The following is a 16,396-nucleotide window of genomic DNA, read 5'->3' as shown; positions in this document are numbered from 1 at the left end:
TGTTCACTTTTATATTCAAGTGAATTTTTGGAACCGAAAATTTTGATAGAGAAAATATGATTTCAAAAATAATCACACAGATGATATTTTCCTCTCTATGTTCAAAGGATTCTGCTTCATTTTTTCCCAAACAATTGATTGATATTGTTCATTCTCGGGCATACGTGAAGAATAATACCTCCTTCAATTTAAAGATATCTTGAACAATAATAGCATGGAAATAAATAGCATAAAAAAATTACACTTTTGGGTGGAGCAGTTCTTTGAAATATCTTCAAATTTTTATTAGATAAAAATATTTGATCAATCCCATAATTAAATATTTGAATATGATTTAAAAGTTTTTTGTGCGAACGCGGAAGAATTGAAGATTGATTGATGTATTAAACAATGCACTGCTTAAAGTTACACAAATTATGTTTGACTTTGCTATATTTTTTTCTCTTTTTTCATGTTATTCTTTTTATTTGTAACTTCCACTTCTCTGACAACAGTGAAAAGTTTGTTTGATTTATTAGCATTTTTAATCAATATAAACAAATTATTTCAAAATTAAAATATACGTTTCAATACGATCATTTTTCATCTTTTTGAAAATTTGTTATTTTGGTGATGTTGAAATTCGAATAAACAATTATTCTTTCGTATTGAGAAATAGGTTGTCATTTTAATCGTTTTCAAATAACAATCAATAGATTCTTAGGTGTGAAAATACCGATTTTTTTCCATTTCACTTTTATTAAGTTATCTCATATCTTTTATTATTTTCAAAAAAATATGCTATCAAAGAAGCATTTCAATTTTTTTGTTGATTCGTTTAAGCGGAATGAAAAGAAAAAAATATTTTAATCAATAGAAATTATTTATTCGTTGTTTCCGTAAAAGGAATGATGAAATCAAAAAAAAAAAAAAAAAAAACTTTTTATTCATTATTTTCAAAATATATTGAATCCAAAAAAAGTCTTTAATAACATTCAATAACAAACAAATCTATGAATTGAATTTGAAAAGCTAACAACTTAATCAAAAATATCAATTCGTCCATGTTTTTAAACTTATCAATATCAATTAATTTTCTTTTCTTATCTTTCATTTCATCTTCTTGCCTTCTTTTCTTCTCACTGAAATCTCCAAAAAAACGTTAAGAATTCAGATGCCATTTTGTTATATAGCATTTGTTACTGTATCTTATCCAAAATGAAATCGATAATTGCTCTTTACAGCAAGAAATCAACAAACAAAGTTTTGTTGTCTGCAATGCTCCTTCAGAAACGAATTATTCAGATGCAAATTGCCTTGTTGTTACTATTTGCTGATCGAAAACCACACGCAATTCCACTATTTAGCTCAATGTTTTCTTTATCCCACAACTGACATAATTCAAAGAATAAAAAGCATGAGTATAATTATATGCATTTAGGATTTCACTTTTATCTTTTTTATCTCCAATTATTTTTGAATAATTAATGAATTTGAAGAAAAAGAAGAAATGGAAGAAGAAGAAGAAAAAGTTGAATAAGAAGATGACGGTGATAATGTTGCAGAAGAAAAGGAAGAAGAAGAAGAAGAAGAAGAAGAAGAGGAAGAGGAAGAAGAAGGAGGAGTAAATAAAGAATGCTCTCTATTTAATTGTTGCTTTTCTGAATTGATTTCTTTTTTTGTCTGTTTTGAATGTGTTTGCAGTACACACTGAACATCAAGTGTGGCTGGAGGGAATAAAGTGCTTGTTGAAGGAGGATGAGAAGAAGAAGAAGAAAGAGAAGAAGAAGAAGAAGAAGAAGAGGAAGATGAAGAAGAAGAGGAAGATTTGAGTGAAGAGGAGGAGGAGTGGAAGGAATTGGAAGAAGAGGAGAGAGAGATGAAGAAGAAAAGGAGAAGACGAAGAAAAAAAGGAGGAAAAATTACGTATGGGATTTCTTTGAAGTTGAAATGGAGAGAATAGATGAAAGGGAGCAAACGTTGATAACCTCTTTTCCAGAAGGACTGGCTTTCAAGACTTTTGATGAAATGGTAGCCGAATCGCAATTCTCAAATGGAGATTGAATGATGCTTCTTCCATTGAAAAATACATCGTATCATCTGCCATTTGTTGCTGCATTTTCATCAAAGAAACAGAAAGAGATGAACTTTATTTCACTCATCCAGGAATAAGTTTCTGTGTTGCAAAGCGCAGCTCCTCCCCATGAAGTTGAAGTTGATGTCAATTTATTGTTTATAAACTGGAAATCATTAACCAAAAATTGATTTGTTTTATTTTGTGGAGGATAATGAAATGTTAAAGAACCTGTTGAATCTCCACCAGAATTTGAAATGCACTTACATTTGGTGAAAAGGAATTGAGCATCTGAGGGCATATAATAGAGGGAAAAATACCAGCCTGTTCCACACCAATTTGTGATTGAACAACTTTCCACTCTGTTTTCTGAAAATACATGTATTCGACTGATTGCAGCCAAGTAATACCATTCACTTATCCATTTTTGTTAAATGATTTTAATTGTCTGGAGTTTTCAATATTTTCAATCACAAATTAATACTCAATGTGCAGTTCGATGAAAATAAATTAAATGAATTTCTATTAAATCTAATGTTATTGATTAAGTTAGGAAAGTTACAAATAAAAAGAATAACATGAAAAAAGAGAAAAAAATATAGCAAAGTCAAACATAATTTATGTAACTTTAAGCAGTGCATTGTTTAATACATCAATCAATCTTCAATTCTTCCGCGTTCGCACAAAAAACTTTTAAATCATATTCAAATATTTAATTATGGGATTGATCAAATATTTTTATCTAATAAAAATTTGAAGATATTTCAAAGAACTGCTCCACCCAAAAGTGTAATTTTTTTATGCTATTTATTTCCATGCTATTATTGTTCAAGATATCTTTAAATTGAAGGAGGTATTATTCTTCACTTATGCCCATACTCGACCTTTTTCTTTCTTCCTTTTTGATGCAATGGAAGAGTAATGTCAATTCCCGCCTTCAATTTCGACAAGGACCTGGCTGTAGCAATTGTTGTTAATGTGCATTCATTAGCATTCCATGTTTCGCTCTTCTCCTGACCATGGATTTGTAAAAAAATTAGATAATTTTTTTCTTTTCACATCAGTTGCATTAGCATGAGGATTTTTCGTTTTTCGATTCTCAAAAATTCCAACATTTCTAAGATCTTCAATTTTCTTTCGTCATTCTTCCTCTGCTCTCATTGCTGCTCTCGTTTTTATTGTTTGATGAATACGTTCTTCAAAAGGATGAACAGCAGGTAAAGAAACTGCACTAACTCTGAATTTGAAGGATCTTGGAACTGATTCTATTATTTTCTTTTTCTTTTCGACTGTTCTAGCATCCAACAGTTGAATATTTTCCATGTTGTGATAATGCTAATTATGACGAAAGGCGAATGTGGGAAATTTATTTTTTATTTATTGCTGGATGCTCAACATTAAAAAAGGACAGATCAACATTTTTTTGGGACAGACTGTCAGAAAAATATTTGGAAAAAATAGTGAAACGATATCTTGGTGATAATGTTTATAAATAATATGTCTAAAAAAATAAAATTTACATGAATTCCACAAACATAATTCATTTAATTCCTTGTTCGGATTTTCTAAAATAAAAAATTGGGTTTGTAAATCACTCCGTAAATAATGCTTGATTTTATTGCACTCATAAATCTATGCTTTTATCCTGCAATTTGTGAAAATGAGAATGCTTTTCAAACTCTGATTTCAACACAGTTCGATCGCAAACTGGACATTGCACACGTGACTCATCATATTCTTCAAATTCTGAATGCAGCTGAATATGTTCATTCACTTTGTTAGTCGGTACACTCAATCCGCATAGCTCGCATTTTCCATTCGTTATGATACCAAGTTTCAGTGCAAAAATATGGTCTAACTCATTTCTTTGTTTTTCTTCCATATATTCTTTCAAAACATCCTCAGGTATCTCATTTTCAGACGTTGCGATTAAGGCATTTTCTGGAAGCTCCAAAAATGGGCTTTCAGGAACAGTGTCGATTAGAAGTTTCTCTTCTTGTTTCTTTTTTTCATCTGGCATATGCTTCGATAGCTCAAACGTACTCCGTGGAGTGTCACTGGGACTGTGCGAGCTTTGGCTCTCCTTTTTACTAAGATTGGAAAGCAACTTGTCAACTTCAACAAAACCATCAGCCTCACATGGAGGAGAGTCCAGCTTAGTTGTTTTTTCTTTTCCACAAACCGGCTGAGCTGAAGCATCAGATGACATACGAGGCGGCGGGGAGATGTGGAAAAAAGGCTTGCTCACTGAACCGCTTTCACTTTGAGGAAGCGCATGATTATTAAAAAAAGTAGATACTTGGCCAGAAGGAGTAATAACAGGAAAAGCGTAAAATGACTCTGTTCTGGCTTTTGTTTCAGATGATGCACTTTCACCAGATTTCTCTTTTATCTCATTGCGAATATGAAAAACAGCAGCTGAAGGCTCAGCTGATAAAGGAGGGGAAATAGATGATGATTTGCCTGATACAGCACTCTGCTTAGAAGTATTTGCTGGTGGAATTGAGCTTGTTTCGTGTTGGTAAGTTTTTGTAGTCAGATCAGAAGATTGATGATGATGATGATGATTAATATGCAGTAAAGGTGGAGGAGGAGGAGGAGGCAATGCACCCGGAAGAAGATGCGAAGATGGTTGTGATTGGGTACTGTCTGGTGAAAAAGGAATAAAAGAAGGTGAAATTGCTCCAGAAGGACTGAAATATGCAAAAGACTTGACGGATTGACCAGACGTGCGTGTTGTTGGAGATGAAAATTTTGTAAGGGATTTTGTTGACTGAGGGCTGTTTCGATGAACAGGAAGCAATTGATGATGGAAACTCTTTGGCTTATTTAATTGTGCATCGTTCGTCTTGCTTTTCCTTTCCAGTTCCTTTGATTTGTCGTTGGTTTCCATTTGGGTTACAATATTACGGCAGGTTCCGGTCATGCAATTTTTCTCTTTCACAGAAATTTTCCTCTTAAAACGGATCATCAAAATCCAAATTGCCTTAACTTGGACTTCTTCACTCTCGTCGGAATTCTTAGTTAATCCCTCGACCAAAACTTCAAGATAACTCAACACTTTCGGTGGTACATCATTTTTGATAAGAGATGAAATCAGTTCAAGTGCTTCAAGCTTGAGATCATCAGGGGATGTAGAAGACTTCAGCACATTAGATACATATTCGATAGTTGCTTTAATTGGTCGATTGAAAAGAAGCGAATATGATTTATCATTAGTTATCGGTTCATCTTTTTCTTCTTGAAAAGTCGTTGATTTTGGATGTTCATCAACTGTTTTTTCAAATGAATGAAGTGTTTGTTGTTTTTTCGGAATTGTTGCTTCCATTAAATGTCTAAGAATTTTAATAACAATAATAAATTAGGTCTTATCATTTTATTAAAATCTGCATACCTGAACCCTTTAATTGTCTCACGAGAAATATCGGAATCAGAAGACTGTTTCATTGAAATTAGTTAATTTTAAAACGAACAAAATTATTCACACCAAAATGAAATCTTGTACAGAAGGAAAAACTGTTTGAGCAAGAAACAAAGGTCGATCTTTACTCAAAGAATAACCTATTAATATGAGCAGAATTGAAGTTTTCACCTTTTCAAATTTCAAAAAAGCATTTTTAAGAAATTTTTAAAAAATAATTAAAAAAGCCAACCTTTATCGATTCATCCTGAGAAGTCGCCAAAGATTCCAAAATATATCGAATTAATGTTAAATTATTTAAATGACTTTCATTGCTTCCAATGTCTTTTACAAATATGAAGAAGAAATACATCTATTCATAAATTCAAACCTTCCCAAGCAATTGTCCCAAGTTCGTCGAGTATGTCGTGCTGTTCTTGAGGTAGTACATGAGGTAATTTTTGTATGGATTGATTTACATCTGAGTACTTCAGAAAAACCAAAAAATAAAACATTATTTTCGATAATTTTTTAAAAACAATCGTTCAAGGTTCAACACAAGGATTTTCGTTAATTCTATGCTGAAAAATAACCTCAAACACTTTCTCCGTTTTCCACTTGCATTGAATTCAGAGACACAACAAAAAATTTAATAATATAAAGTTTATGGTTCACTGATCGGTTTTCATTTATCAAATCATTCACGAGATATTTTATTTTTTGTCCATGCTTCCATTTGAAGAGATCAAAAAATGAGAAAAATTGTTAACTGAAAAACTAAAGAAATAGAAAACAATTTTTTGCTCGATAAATATTGAATTATAATTCTTTATTAAAAAGAAAAAAACTGTTTTATGAGGAGAATCGAATCAGACAGTCACATGTTGTTAATCAATTTTTATTGTTCAATTTTTTAAAAAAATTGTTTTTATTAATTCGATGTTTATTGAAATAAAAAACATTTTTTTGAACAATCAATTATTTTTTTCTCATAAACATAAAAAAAAAAAAATTGCAGTGATGCTGATGGAAATTGTTTGAAATCCAAAGTTATTCTCGTTATTTGGGGTGCATTTGATTTCATTTTTGTTTTGAGAGAAAACACTAAATCGTGTTTTTAATCCTAAGATGAATTCAAAAATAACATATTTTTTCTAACTCTTCGATATAAATGATTTATTTCAATAAAATAAAGAATTGAAATCAAATATTCATTAATTTATTACCACTATATATAGCATAACCATTTTTGATTTTAAAAATCTTTCCTGAAAAGAAAGAAAATTTGATGAAAATTTATCCGTTCAAAAAATAAAAAAACATTATACATATAAATAAGATGACAATATAAATAAAAATCAATTTAAAAAGCTTTAATAAAAGAAAGAAAGAAAATAAATAGATAATTTCTGATAAAATGACAATTAATAAAGAAAACCAAATTGAAAAGAGTAGATAGTTGAAATCAAATATAAATATATCGAATAGGAAATGACATTTATTGTAATGTTACTCTTCTCTGTAATGCTTATCAGAATTGACAAGTCCATAAAGTTTTGGAGAAGGCCGATAACTTCTACAGTTCTTTCTAATTTCTGCTCCTGCTTCTGATGAATATGGGCAAACAGGACTAAAATATTCAAAAATGAGACAAAAATGACATCCATTGTTAAAAATTAGAAAAGCAAAACAATCTTTCAAAAAATCGCAAACGTTTTCCCACATTCAGAAAGCATTCTGAGTTTCATAACATCAAAAAGTGACTTGGCCGAAGAAGAATTCGCAATGCAATCATCAGATTGGATATTCATCTGCCTTCTGTTTTGACAAGTTGCATCTGAAGTGGCTGGAAGCATCGGAGCTCCGATGCACCTATCTCCTTCATTCGAACAAGGCTGAGCCATTACAGTTGGATGCTGAGACGCCCTGTGGCAGTAATTGCGTGGCATTGGCCTTTCTGTGAATGAGCCAGGCCGACCACAAACAGCCTTCTGAGGCGGCAGCACAGACACAAACGGGAACGAAGGGGGTGTTGTAGGCGATGCAGAAAGGCAGTTAGAATGTTCAGGCAACTCAGATGATGAAGAAGAATGTGCTGTTGGAGAAGAAGAGGAGGAGGAAGAAGAAGAAATAGAAGAGGAAGAAGCATATCTGATGGCACGAGGAGCACTGAATGGACGTAAAGCAGTTTTGGCTGTGAAATGCTTGCCAATGAAAGGCTGTCTATCAGCTGCAGAAGTGTCACATCTTTCACTCAAATGCTTTGCTTTTGAAGTTGGTGGATAGAAAACAGGGGAGATGGAATAAATACTGTTTGAACTTGGAGTCATCGCAGCAGAAGAAATAGAAGAAATAGAAGATAATGAAGATAATGAAGATGATGCGGATGGTGCAGATGTCGAAGGAGATGAACGAGACGGGAAGGAAGAAGCAGAAGCAAAACAACTCGTTCTGCTTGCTTGCGAGATACAAGGAATAGAAGACGTGAATGAAGATCTCAAAGACGGAGAAAAATGATTCGTCGATGAAATGCTTTGAATGGAAGAAGAAGAAAATGGAGAGGAAGCAGAAGTTGCAACAGTGCAATTGGCAGATGAGTCACACAAATGAGCTTTCTCTGCCATCTTCTTTGCCTTTTTCTGTGCAAATGGTTCTCCTATTAATAAAGATCGCTGCAAACTAAGAGATCGTCGAGCTAGTAAAAATGATGAAAAGAAGATAAAAATTGAAATGAAAAGAAAGCAGAATAATTAAACATTGAAATTCCAAATAAAATGTGAAGAGGAAAAATGATAATAAAATTACAGACGAAAAACAAAAACTTTGTGAAGCTGAAACGTTGCCACAAATGATTACTATTTCAACATTTCTTTGCCATCATTCGTCAAAAACAGCATTTCTCTGCATACCAAAATTTCTCTCTCTTTCATTTCTCCTCATGCGAGCCACCCATTCTTTCCTCAGCTCCTCTTCCTCTTTCTCCTCTTCTTTAATCTGCTCTTTCACATCCCTCTCAAACACTTTCCCTTTCTTCTCTGCTTCTTCATTCATCCTCACAGACAATGTCCTTTCCATCTCTCCAACTCTTTTCTTCACAAAAAATGGCGGCCGAGTGTGTTCTGCCAAAGGGTTGATATATAATCGACTTGAAGTTAAATCTTCTGTTGTTCCTTGTCTCGAAAGTGTCATTGGAGAAAAATTCAAGTTTCTTGATTGCTCATTGAAAAAGTTCATATTATCCAAACGCGGAACTGATCCGTATTGCACAGAGTTTGAACGACTAAAATCAAAATCGTTATCAATGCTTTTTGAATGATCAAAAGTGTAAGATCTTGATGTTATGGAATTTCTTGATTGCTTATCACGAGTGAAAGATCTACTTGTTTGAGAACCGAAAGGATGATTTTCTTGAAAATCGAAAGGTAAATTTGTAAAAGATAAGCTATATGGAGCGTCTTTCGACAGATCAGCTTCTGAAGATTTTCTTTCATACAAAGAATGCGAAAAATCATTTGGCATGATGGAAATAGAATTTGAAAGAAAATTGACGCTTCTTGATGTTGGAACTTTTGCATAATGGTCGCAGCGATACAGCACACTATCAAAACGTTTCATGCTTCGTTTTTGTCGTTGGATTTGCCTTCTTTTTAATTCTTGCTCCATTTTAATTTCTTTTTCATCATTTTCCTGTCTTTTCATGTGCTTTTCCCACAAAATAGCATACATTTTCTTTTGAACATCAGCATTTTGTGTCTCAATTGATGAAGTTCTTTATGAATTTGAAATATCTGGAGAGAAAACAAAAAAGATTAGAATAAACAAACGCCATATTTGACGCAATTGGAAAAGGGGACAGAGAATCATCTTCTGTAAAAGTCGTGCTTTAAAAGCAATATAACAATAAGAACTTAACTCAAAACAATAAAAACAAATTGCAGCAAAACTTAATTCGTTCAGATAAATTTGTCTGAAAGGATTGATAAAAAGAAAAATCAAAAACATTTGATGTTGGTAAAAAATGAGTTTTATATTAACTTAGAGATGTTCATTCTAAAAATATGCATACATCACTGTATGGGCTTGTTATATCATTTATGCTTTCCATACAAAATCAGCTTTTAATTATGGGGATTTTTGATGTTGTATTTCAATAAAAAAGAAAATTTCATAAAGAAAACAAAATCAAGTGCACAAGAAATAAAGCATACTGGCCATTGAACTTTACCTGAAAATATTTTAAAAGGCAAAAATAAAAATAATTATTGACAAAAATTTCCTTTTTCACATGTATTTCAAGAAAATACAAATTCGGAAAGCATAATGTCAGTCGCATCAAATCAATAAGTTATTGAAAGTCATTCAAGAAAAGAACGATTTCAATCTATCTTCTTCTTCATTAACAGCTTTTTCATCATCAGGTTTCACAAAATATTTACCCTTAATATTCTTTTGTGTTTTTTGGTTTCTGCTTAACTGATTCAAATGCATAATATCCTTAAAATGTTCATATGAGCCTGTCCTTCTAATAATCTCTTCTTCCTCTTCCTCTTCCTCTTCTTTTTCCTTTCCTCCTCTTTTCACACGCTTATTTGCAGATGCTTGCTTTTTTTTGTTTGTTGCAGACTTGTTATGTTTTTGTTCTTTGTTAATTTGACTAACATCATCTTCAGAAATATCACCATCCATTGCATCATCTTCTGCCATCTTTGCATAATCATCGTCTTCCTCCCTCTCCTTCCTCCTCCTCTCCTCTTCTCTCCTCCTCATTTCCTCTTCATTCAGCACATCTTCATAATCTGATATCACATTCTGTATTCCATCCACAAGCACCATCTCCATCACTCCTTTCTCTTCTTCTTCCTCTTTTGCTCTTCTTCCTCTTCCTCTTCCTTCGTTTCTCGCTCTTTTTGGCTCTTCTGCTGCTTCTTCATCTAAAATGTTGATTGTGTTCCGACTGCTCACAGCTGTTGTGTGTGGACGAGGTGTCATTGAAGGAGCACTTCTTCGTGTGTGATTGGCAGAATAGCTGGACTTTGGAACTGAATTGGATTGCTTTGAGGAAGAGGAGGAAGAAGAGGAAGGACGAAGTGTTGAAGAGAACGAGGAGGAAGAAGAAGAAGGACGAATTGTAGAAGCAAGTGAAGCAGGAACACCAGCACCAAACAGAATTCCACTTTTCAGCTGATTTGGTGTGTTGATTTTGAATGAAGAAGAAGAAGAAGAAGAAGAAAGAACAGAAGACGAAGGGAATGAATACAATTGTGCAGAAGAAGGTGAAGATAACAAAGATGAAGAAGAAGAAGAAGTTGTTGTTGTTGTTTCTGAAGAAGAAGAAGACAAAGGCAGAGAAGACATTGCAGAAGAAGGATAAAAAACAGATTTCTGTTGTTGGCTATCAATTTTTATCTCATTCAATAAATGTATTCCAATCAGATCATCTTCATCTACATCTTCTTTTCCACCATCATCAGCATCATCATCACTTTCTTGAAATGCTTCTTCCTCTTTCTCTTCTTCTTTCTCCTCTTCATCCTCTTTCTCTTTCCTCTCCTTCTTCCTCTCCTTCCCGTTCTCCTTCAATCCATCTCCTCTGACTGTCATCAACAGCACATCCAACTCTTCCTCCATCGCCTTCTCTCGTTCAGCATCGCCTTCCTTCGCCAAAAGCGCCCCGACTCTTTCGTCGTCTTCCCACAACATCGGCAGCACCTCTGAATTGTCTGAATGTGCATCCTTTTGAGTGGAGAGGGGCATTTGTGACTGTGTTGTGTGTTTGATTGGCTGATGAGGAGAAGAAGGATGAGGTGTGTTTTGAGAGGGACGAGGGCGGCCGAAGGAAGTGCTGCCAGATGAGAGAGACTGAGGAGTGGATGGCAGAAGATGCTTCTTTGGAGTGACTGGAATGGAACGGGTGGAAGAAGAAGAAGAGGAAGAGGAAGAGGAAGAAGAGGAGGAGGAGGAGGATGTATTTAATGTTGAATGAGAAGTATTTGTATGAGCAGATGAATGAATTGATTGTGATGGCTGCAATGAAGAAGTGTGCTGTGTTAGAATGGCAGGCTTTTTATCTTCTTTGTCTCGAAGAGATGAATCTTTTGTTAAATTCATTTCTTCATTGCGATCGCCTTCCTTTGCACTTCTCCTTCTTCCTTCCTCTCCTTCTTCATCATCTTCTTCTTCATTATCTTCCTCCTCATCACTTAATTCATCTTCATTTATTTCTTCATCATCCAATTTATAATTTCCCTCTTCTTTTGATGGCTCAGCTGTTTCTGTTGTCTTTTCAGGTAAATTTGAATAATTTTGAGGAGCATTCAACTCAACACTCGAAGCAGAAGCTGTCTGAAATGAGTCAACAATCGACAGACGATCAATCAGAGACTGAAGTGGCGATATTGTTTGAGCATTTGAAGAAGAAGAAGAAGCAGATGCAGAAGAAGAAGAAGAAAATGATGATGATGATGATGAACTTGCTGATGATTTCTCCTTCTGACTCAAAAGAGGCTTAGCAGACTGAATAATTGGCTGAACACTTCTGTTTGTTTGAACACTTTTCTTTTTGGGTGAAATGGCAGCTGATGAAAAAGCTGGTCTTTTTGGAGAGGCAGAACGAGCGTCATTTGACGAAGACAGAACTTCATCTGCACTGTGGATGCCTCTTCTGACTGCTGAGTTGTGGTGAGAAGAAGACAACTGGCTCTGAACAATCGCTGAAGAAGAAGAAGAGGAGGAGGAGGAGGAATTTTGAGTCTTTTGTGATTGAATGGATGAAGGTGTTGATTGGGATGAAGTGTTCAGCGAGTGATGTGGCTGTCTCGATGGAGGTGTTTGCGAACGAACTTTTGAAGGATGAAGTGAAAGTGAAGAAGAAGTTGAAGAAGCAGAAGCAGAAGAAGAAGAAGAGGAGGAGGAAGCAGAAGGAGAAGATGAATAAAGTGTTGTTGTGTTGAGAAGAGAAGATGAAGTGGAAGAAAACGAAGATCCACGCGATGCACGCCGAACAGAAGGCGACGAATGAGAAGGAATTGAAAGAGAAGAGGCAGCAGAAGAAGACAAAGAAGAGAGAAAAGAAGAGTCAGCTTTCTCCACATTGATTGGAGGAAGACGCGGAGAAGAAGGGGAAACGGGGCGAAGATTGGAATTTGCAGAAGAAGAAGAAGAAGAATTTTGAGCGTGAAGAAGTTGTGGGATGTTTGGATTAGCTGGCGAAGATGGAGATGGAAATGCGAAAGATGAAGTGGAAGCAGAAGAAGCTGCAGAAGAAGAGGAAGAAGAAGAAGGAAAAGAAGATTTTTCAAGGCTCTGACGAAGTATTGGCGATGTTGGCCTTCCTCCAAATGAGCTTCTTCTTCTCTGTTCGTCTTTCGACATCGCTCTCATTTTTGGAGTTGCCATTGGAATCCAATCACTTCCTGTAGCATCTTCTTCATCAGCTTCTCTCCCTTCTTTTTTCTCCCTCTCTTTCTCTTTCTCTTTCTCTTTCCTCTCCCACTCTTTCAGTCGCGTTCTGAATCCCGTCAGTGACTCCAAAGACGGTGGCTTCATTGCCAGATCGCTCAGCTCCTTCATTTTCTTTACGAACTGCTTCGTTTCTATCTCAGCTGATGTATTCATCATTATGGCCTCGTTAATTTCCTCAATCTCTCCTTTTAGCAGCATGTTCTCGCTTTGAAATGTTTCCTTTAGAGAATGGATAAGCTTTGGAGTTAAAAACGATAAAGTGACTTGACGAGGGAGTGATGGAGGTGTGGGAGCACTTCGAAAATTTTCAAAATTTTGAATATATTTTAAAAAAAAAAGTAATTTGATGAAATCAAGTGAAAGAACAACAACATCTTGAATACCGAGGTGTTGATGGAATCCCACCCGAGAGGGAAAGTGCACTGCTTGGGCGCGAGAAAGTTGATGACATCCGCAATGAAGAAGCAGTTGAAGGTCTTTGCACATTTGTTGCTTCATTGGCAGTCAAATAAGATAACAAGTTTTTGTCAGAAGAAAGAAAAGGTGGCTTAGATATGATGCTGCTAAGTGCTTCAATAGCGATATTGTCTTCAAAACGTGAAGTGAATCGCTTTGAAAAAGTTGAATTTATTATTATGAAAATTAATATTAATCCAAACTGCACTTATCCTCTTTAAAAATAGTAAAATGTCTTGCTCCAAAATATCTCTTTCTTTAGAAAAAATAGGTCTATAAAATGAATTGCATTTGCGATATTTCTAAAAGTCAAAATATTTTTGATAAATCAAACCTTGGCTTTGGCTCAATAGGGGTTTGAACTTTTTGTGCCACAAACTCTTCATACTTTCCAGATATCTCTAGTAATCCAATTAATTCTTTATAAAGACTCTTTATGAAAATATTAAGTTAAAAACAATAATTGGTAAGGATATTAAACCTCATTTTCATCAATTAATCTTTCTCCAATCAAGTGCTTAATTTCATGCCTTTCAACAACTGGTATTTTTTCCTTCAATTGATCCCAAAAAAGAATCAATTGTTCCATTGATTCTTCCATAAATCCAAAAAGAAAAAACTAAATGATAAACAGATTTCAGAATTAAGGGATATTTTTGTTTGAAGTGAAACAACTGATAACTTAACTCAAACAACAAAAAAACGCAAAATCCAACAATGAAAACGAAAATCAATTATTTTCCATAAAATTAACAAATTCAAAAACCTGGCTTACATTGGCCAGTGTTTGAATTTTGGATTAATACTTGAAATGTATCTAACAATTAAATCATCTCTTTCTTCTCTCAGATGCTTTAATCTTTTGTATGATGCTTCTCTCTAAAAAAAGTTAATTCATAATTTTAAAAGTCCATCAAATGAGAATTTTTGTTTGCGAAGAAGAGCTGAATTATATGAATCCCAATAAAAAATGAACAAACTCTTAATAATTGTCTAAGATCATCAACAGTCGAATAAGGAAGCCGCAAGGTTCGCTGAAACTCCCTATTTGTCCTCAGATATGTATCCAATGCATTCAGTGAGTTCTTAATTGTCTCGTCAACCCATTTCGAGTGCAACTCTCGCTTCACATGTTCAAAGGGAATGTCATCATAACCGTCTTTTTCACTCAGATCTTGCGACTTCTGCACCCAATCGTTAGAAATGCCAATCTTCTTTCTCTCCGAATCAAGAAGTTGCTTCCATTTTGTTGCAGATTTGTGCTGAAGAGAAGTAATTTTTGCTTCGAATATCTCCTTCATTTCTTCAACAGTCAGTCGCTTGCGAACAGCCCAACTTTCTGGGATAACAAGAAGTGGATTTACAGGCTTTGAAAGATATGAGCTAATTAACGAAGAAGAAGATGATGATGTGGTTGATGATGAATCATTTGATGAATGAACTGAACTATTCTCTTTTGAAGTGTCGTCAGATGTTGTAGATGATGAAGAAGAAGCCGATGATGATTTGGAATTTGAGAAGTTATCTACAATTTCTTCTTCTGATTTTTCTTTAACCTCAAATCCAACAGCCTCTTCAAAAGTTAAATAAGGCACAGTTATCACTTCATCTAACAAAAGTCGAAATCTTTCTCGTGCTTCTGCTTTAAGTTTCTCCTCTTTTCTACGTTTTTCATCTCGCTCTTGGTATTTATCTTTTGTTTCTGATTCACTTCTATCAGAATTTTCACTACTTATTTCTCTACGATGAGTTCTTTCTCTTGAAGAAGAACGGCGAGATGAATGTTTTGATGAGTACGTGCCATACTTTTTATCTATGTACCTGTCAAACAATTTTTGTCGCGTTTCATCATTATCAATTGCTTATTGCGAAATATTTATGAAAAATAGTATTAAAAATCAAATATTTAAAAAAAATAAAATATATACCAAGATATCGCTTATCACGCGATGCAAGCGATTTGAAAGATCTCCAAGAAGTTGAATCTCGAACTTTTAATTCAGATAGAAGATCCTTCAGTCAATTATAAGAATTATAGTTAAAAAACAATTTTTAATGCTATAAAAACAAAATCTTGCATACATAAAAGTCTGCATATGCGTCTTTTGATTTTTCTTAAAATTTAATGATAAAAAAATGTTGAAACATATCTATTAATTTGCAAACCGCGTGACGAGCTCATTATTCTTCAAAAGACAAACAAAACAATGGGAAAAATGTGAAATTTCGAAGTGGGATGAAATGATTTTAAATACATCTTTCAAACAATTTTATGAAAAAAGGTATTAAGAACAAAAAAAAAAAGTTTTATTTAATTTTCTTTCTGCTTTTATTCAGGAAGAAAAATGGATATTAACTCTATTGGATTTAATTTATCTTCCCAAGTTTTATTTTTAAATTCAATTTGCACCCCTTTTGATTCATACGAAATCCAAACTCCTATTAGTGGTGGTCCACCTTTTCTATCTGGCTCTCCAAGTCTGTTAAAAGTAAAATTTATAAAAATAATAATATTGTACAAAGAACTGAGAAAAAATGCACACAATCGAACGACATCAGAACTTGTCATGCTCATTGTTAAGTTGAGCGGTAATTCGCCTTCAAAAAGGTATGAAAACAAAGTATTATTCGAGTAAATCATTTGCAAATGAGGAAAAAACCTTTAAATTTCTGAAACCCATCCTTTCCTTCGTTGTACAGAAAGATGGTTTGAATTTTAGATGTTTTCCCATCAAGAAATATTGAAATTCCATTTTGTTTGAAATTTCTGAAACAATCATTATTTGAATATCTTTTTTCTATGTCGAAAAATTTCCCGTATAATTCATAAATTGAAATTATTTTAATTATTAATTATTATTAAATAACCTTCGACTTTGAAATTACCGATAATTGCAAATTTTAAAATACACAACTAAAAAATCAAACAAGATCCAAGTTTGCCACAAAAAGATGTTACAATGGAATCTTCAAATTTTTTACCCAACAAACGATGAAGATCGGTATAATCGACTTGCTTAGTTGTT

The 16,396-nt window shown here is 33.8% G+C and overlaps 3 protein-coding genes across 3 annotated transcripts; all 3 read right to left on the bottom strand.

The window, feature by feature from the left end:
• Window positions 1–3,493: 3,493 nt before the first annotated feature.
• On the bottom strand, window positions 3,494–6,110 carry MONOS_80 (uncharacterized protein). Its single transcript, XM_067878370.1, has 6 exons — window positions 6,054–6,110; window positions 5,845–5,941; window positions 5,707–5,798; window positions 5,541–5,645; window positions 5,448–5,464; window positions 3,494–5,388 (listed from the first exon to the last, which is right to left on the bottom strand). The coding sequence occupies exons 1-6, from the start codon at window positions 6,075–6,077 to the stop codon at window positions 3,678–3,680; spliced, it is 2,046 nt and encodes a 681-aa protein (XP_067719593.1). The 5' UTR covers window positions 6,078–6,110; the 3' UTR covers window positions 3,494–3,677.
• A 573-nt stretch (window positions 6,111–6,683) lies between these two features.
• MONOS_81 (uncharacterized protein) lies at window positions 6,684–9,282 on the bottom strand (the record flags this gene model as incomplete). The annotated part of the gene is made up of 4 exons (XM_067878482.1): window positions 6,684–7,083; window positions 7,167–8,148; window positions 8,363–9,222; window positions 9,278–9,282. The coding sequence occupies 4 exons, from the start codon at window positions 9,280–9,282 to the stop codon at window positions 6,963–6,965; spliced, it is 1,968 nt and encodes a 655-aa protein (XP_067719592.1). The 3' UTR covers window positions 6,684–6,962.
• Window positions 9,283–9,599: 317 nt separating this feature from the next.
• On the bottom strand, window positions 9,600–15,945 carry MONOS_82 (uncharacterized protein; the record flags this gene model as incomplete). The annotated part of the gene is made up of 12 exons (XM_067878588.1): window positions 9,600–13,209; window positions 13,298–13,524; window positions 13,574–13,643; window positions 13,705–13,802; window positions 13,852–13,964; window positions 14,177–14,249; window positions 14,351–15,231; window positions 15,299–15,383; window positions 15,453–15,484; window positions 15,537–15,556; window positions 15,728–15,850; window positions 15,914–15,945. The coding sequence occupies 12 exons, from the start codon at window positions 15,943–15,945 to the stop codon at window positions 9,813–9,815; spliced, it is 5,151 nt and encodes a 1,716-aa protein (XP_067719591.1). The 3' UTR covers window positions 9,600–9,812.
• Between the last annotated feature and the right edge of the window lie 451 nt (window positions 15,946–16,396).

Source organism: Monocercomonoides exilis (assembly GCF_001643675.1).
Source record: "Monocercomonoides exilis strain PA203 chromosome Unknown scaffold61-464226, whole genome shotgun sequence".
NCBI classification, from domain to species: domain Eukaryota; phylum Preaxostyla; order Oxymonadida; family Polymastigidae; genus Monocercomonoides; species Monocercomonoides exilis.
This window is presented reverse-complemented; position numbering and strand designations above follow the sequence as displayed.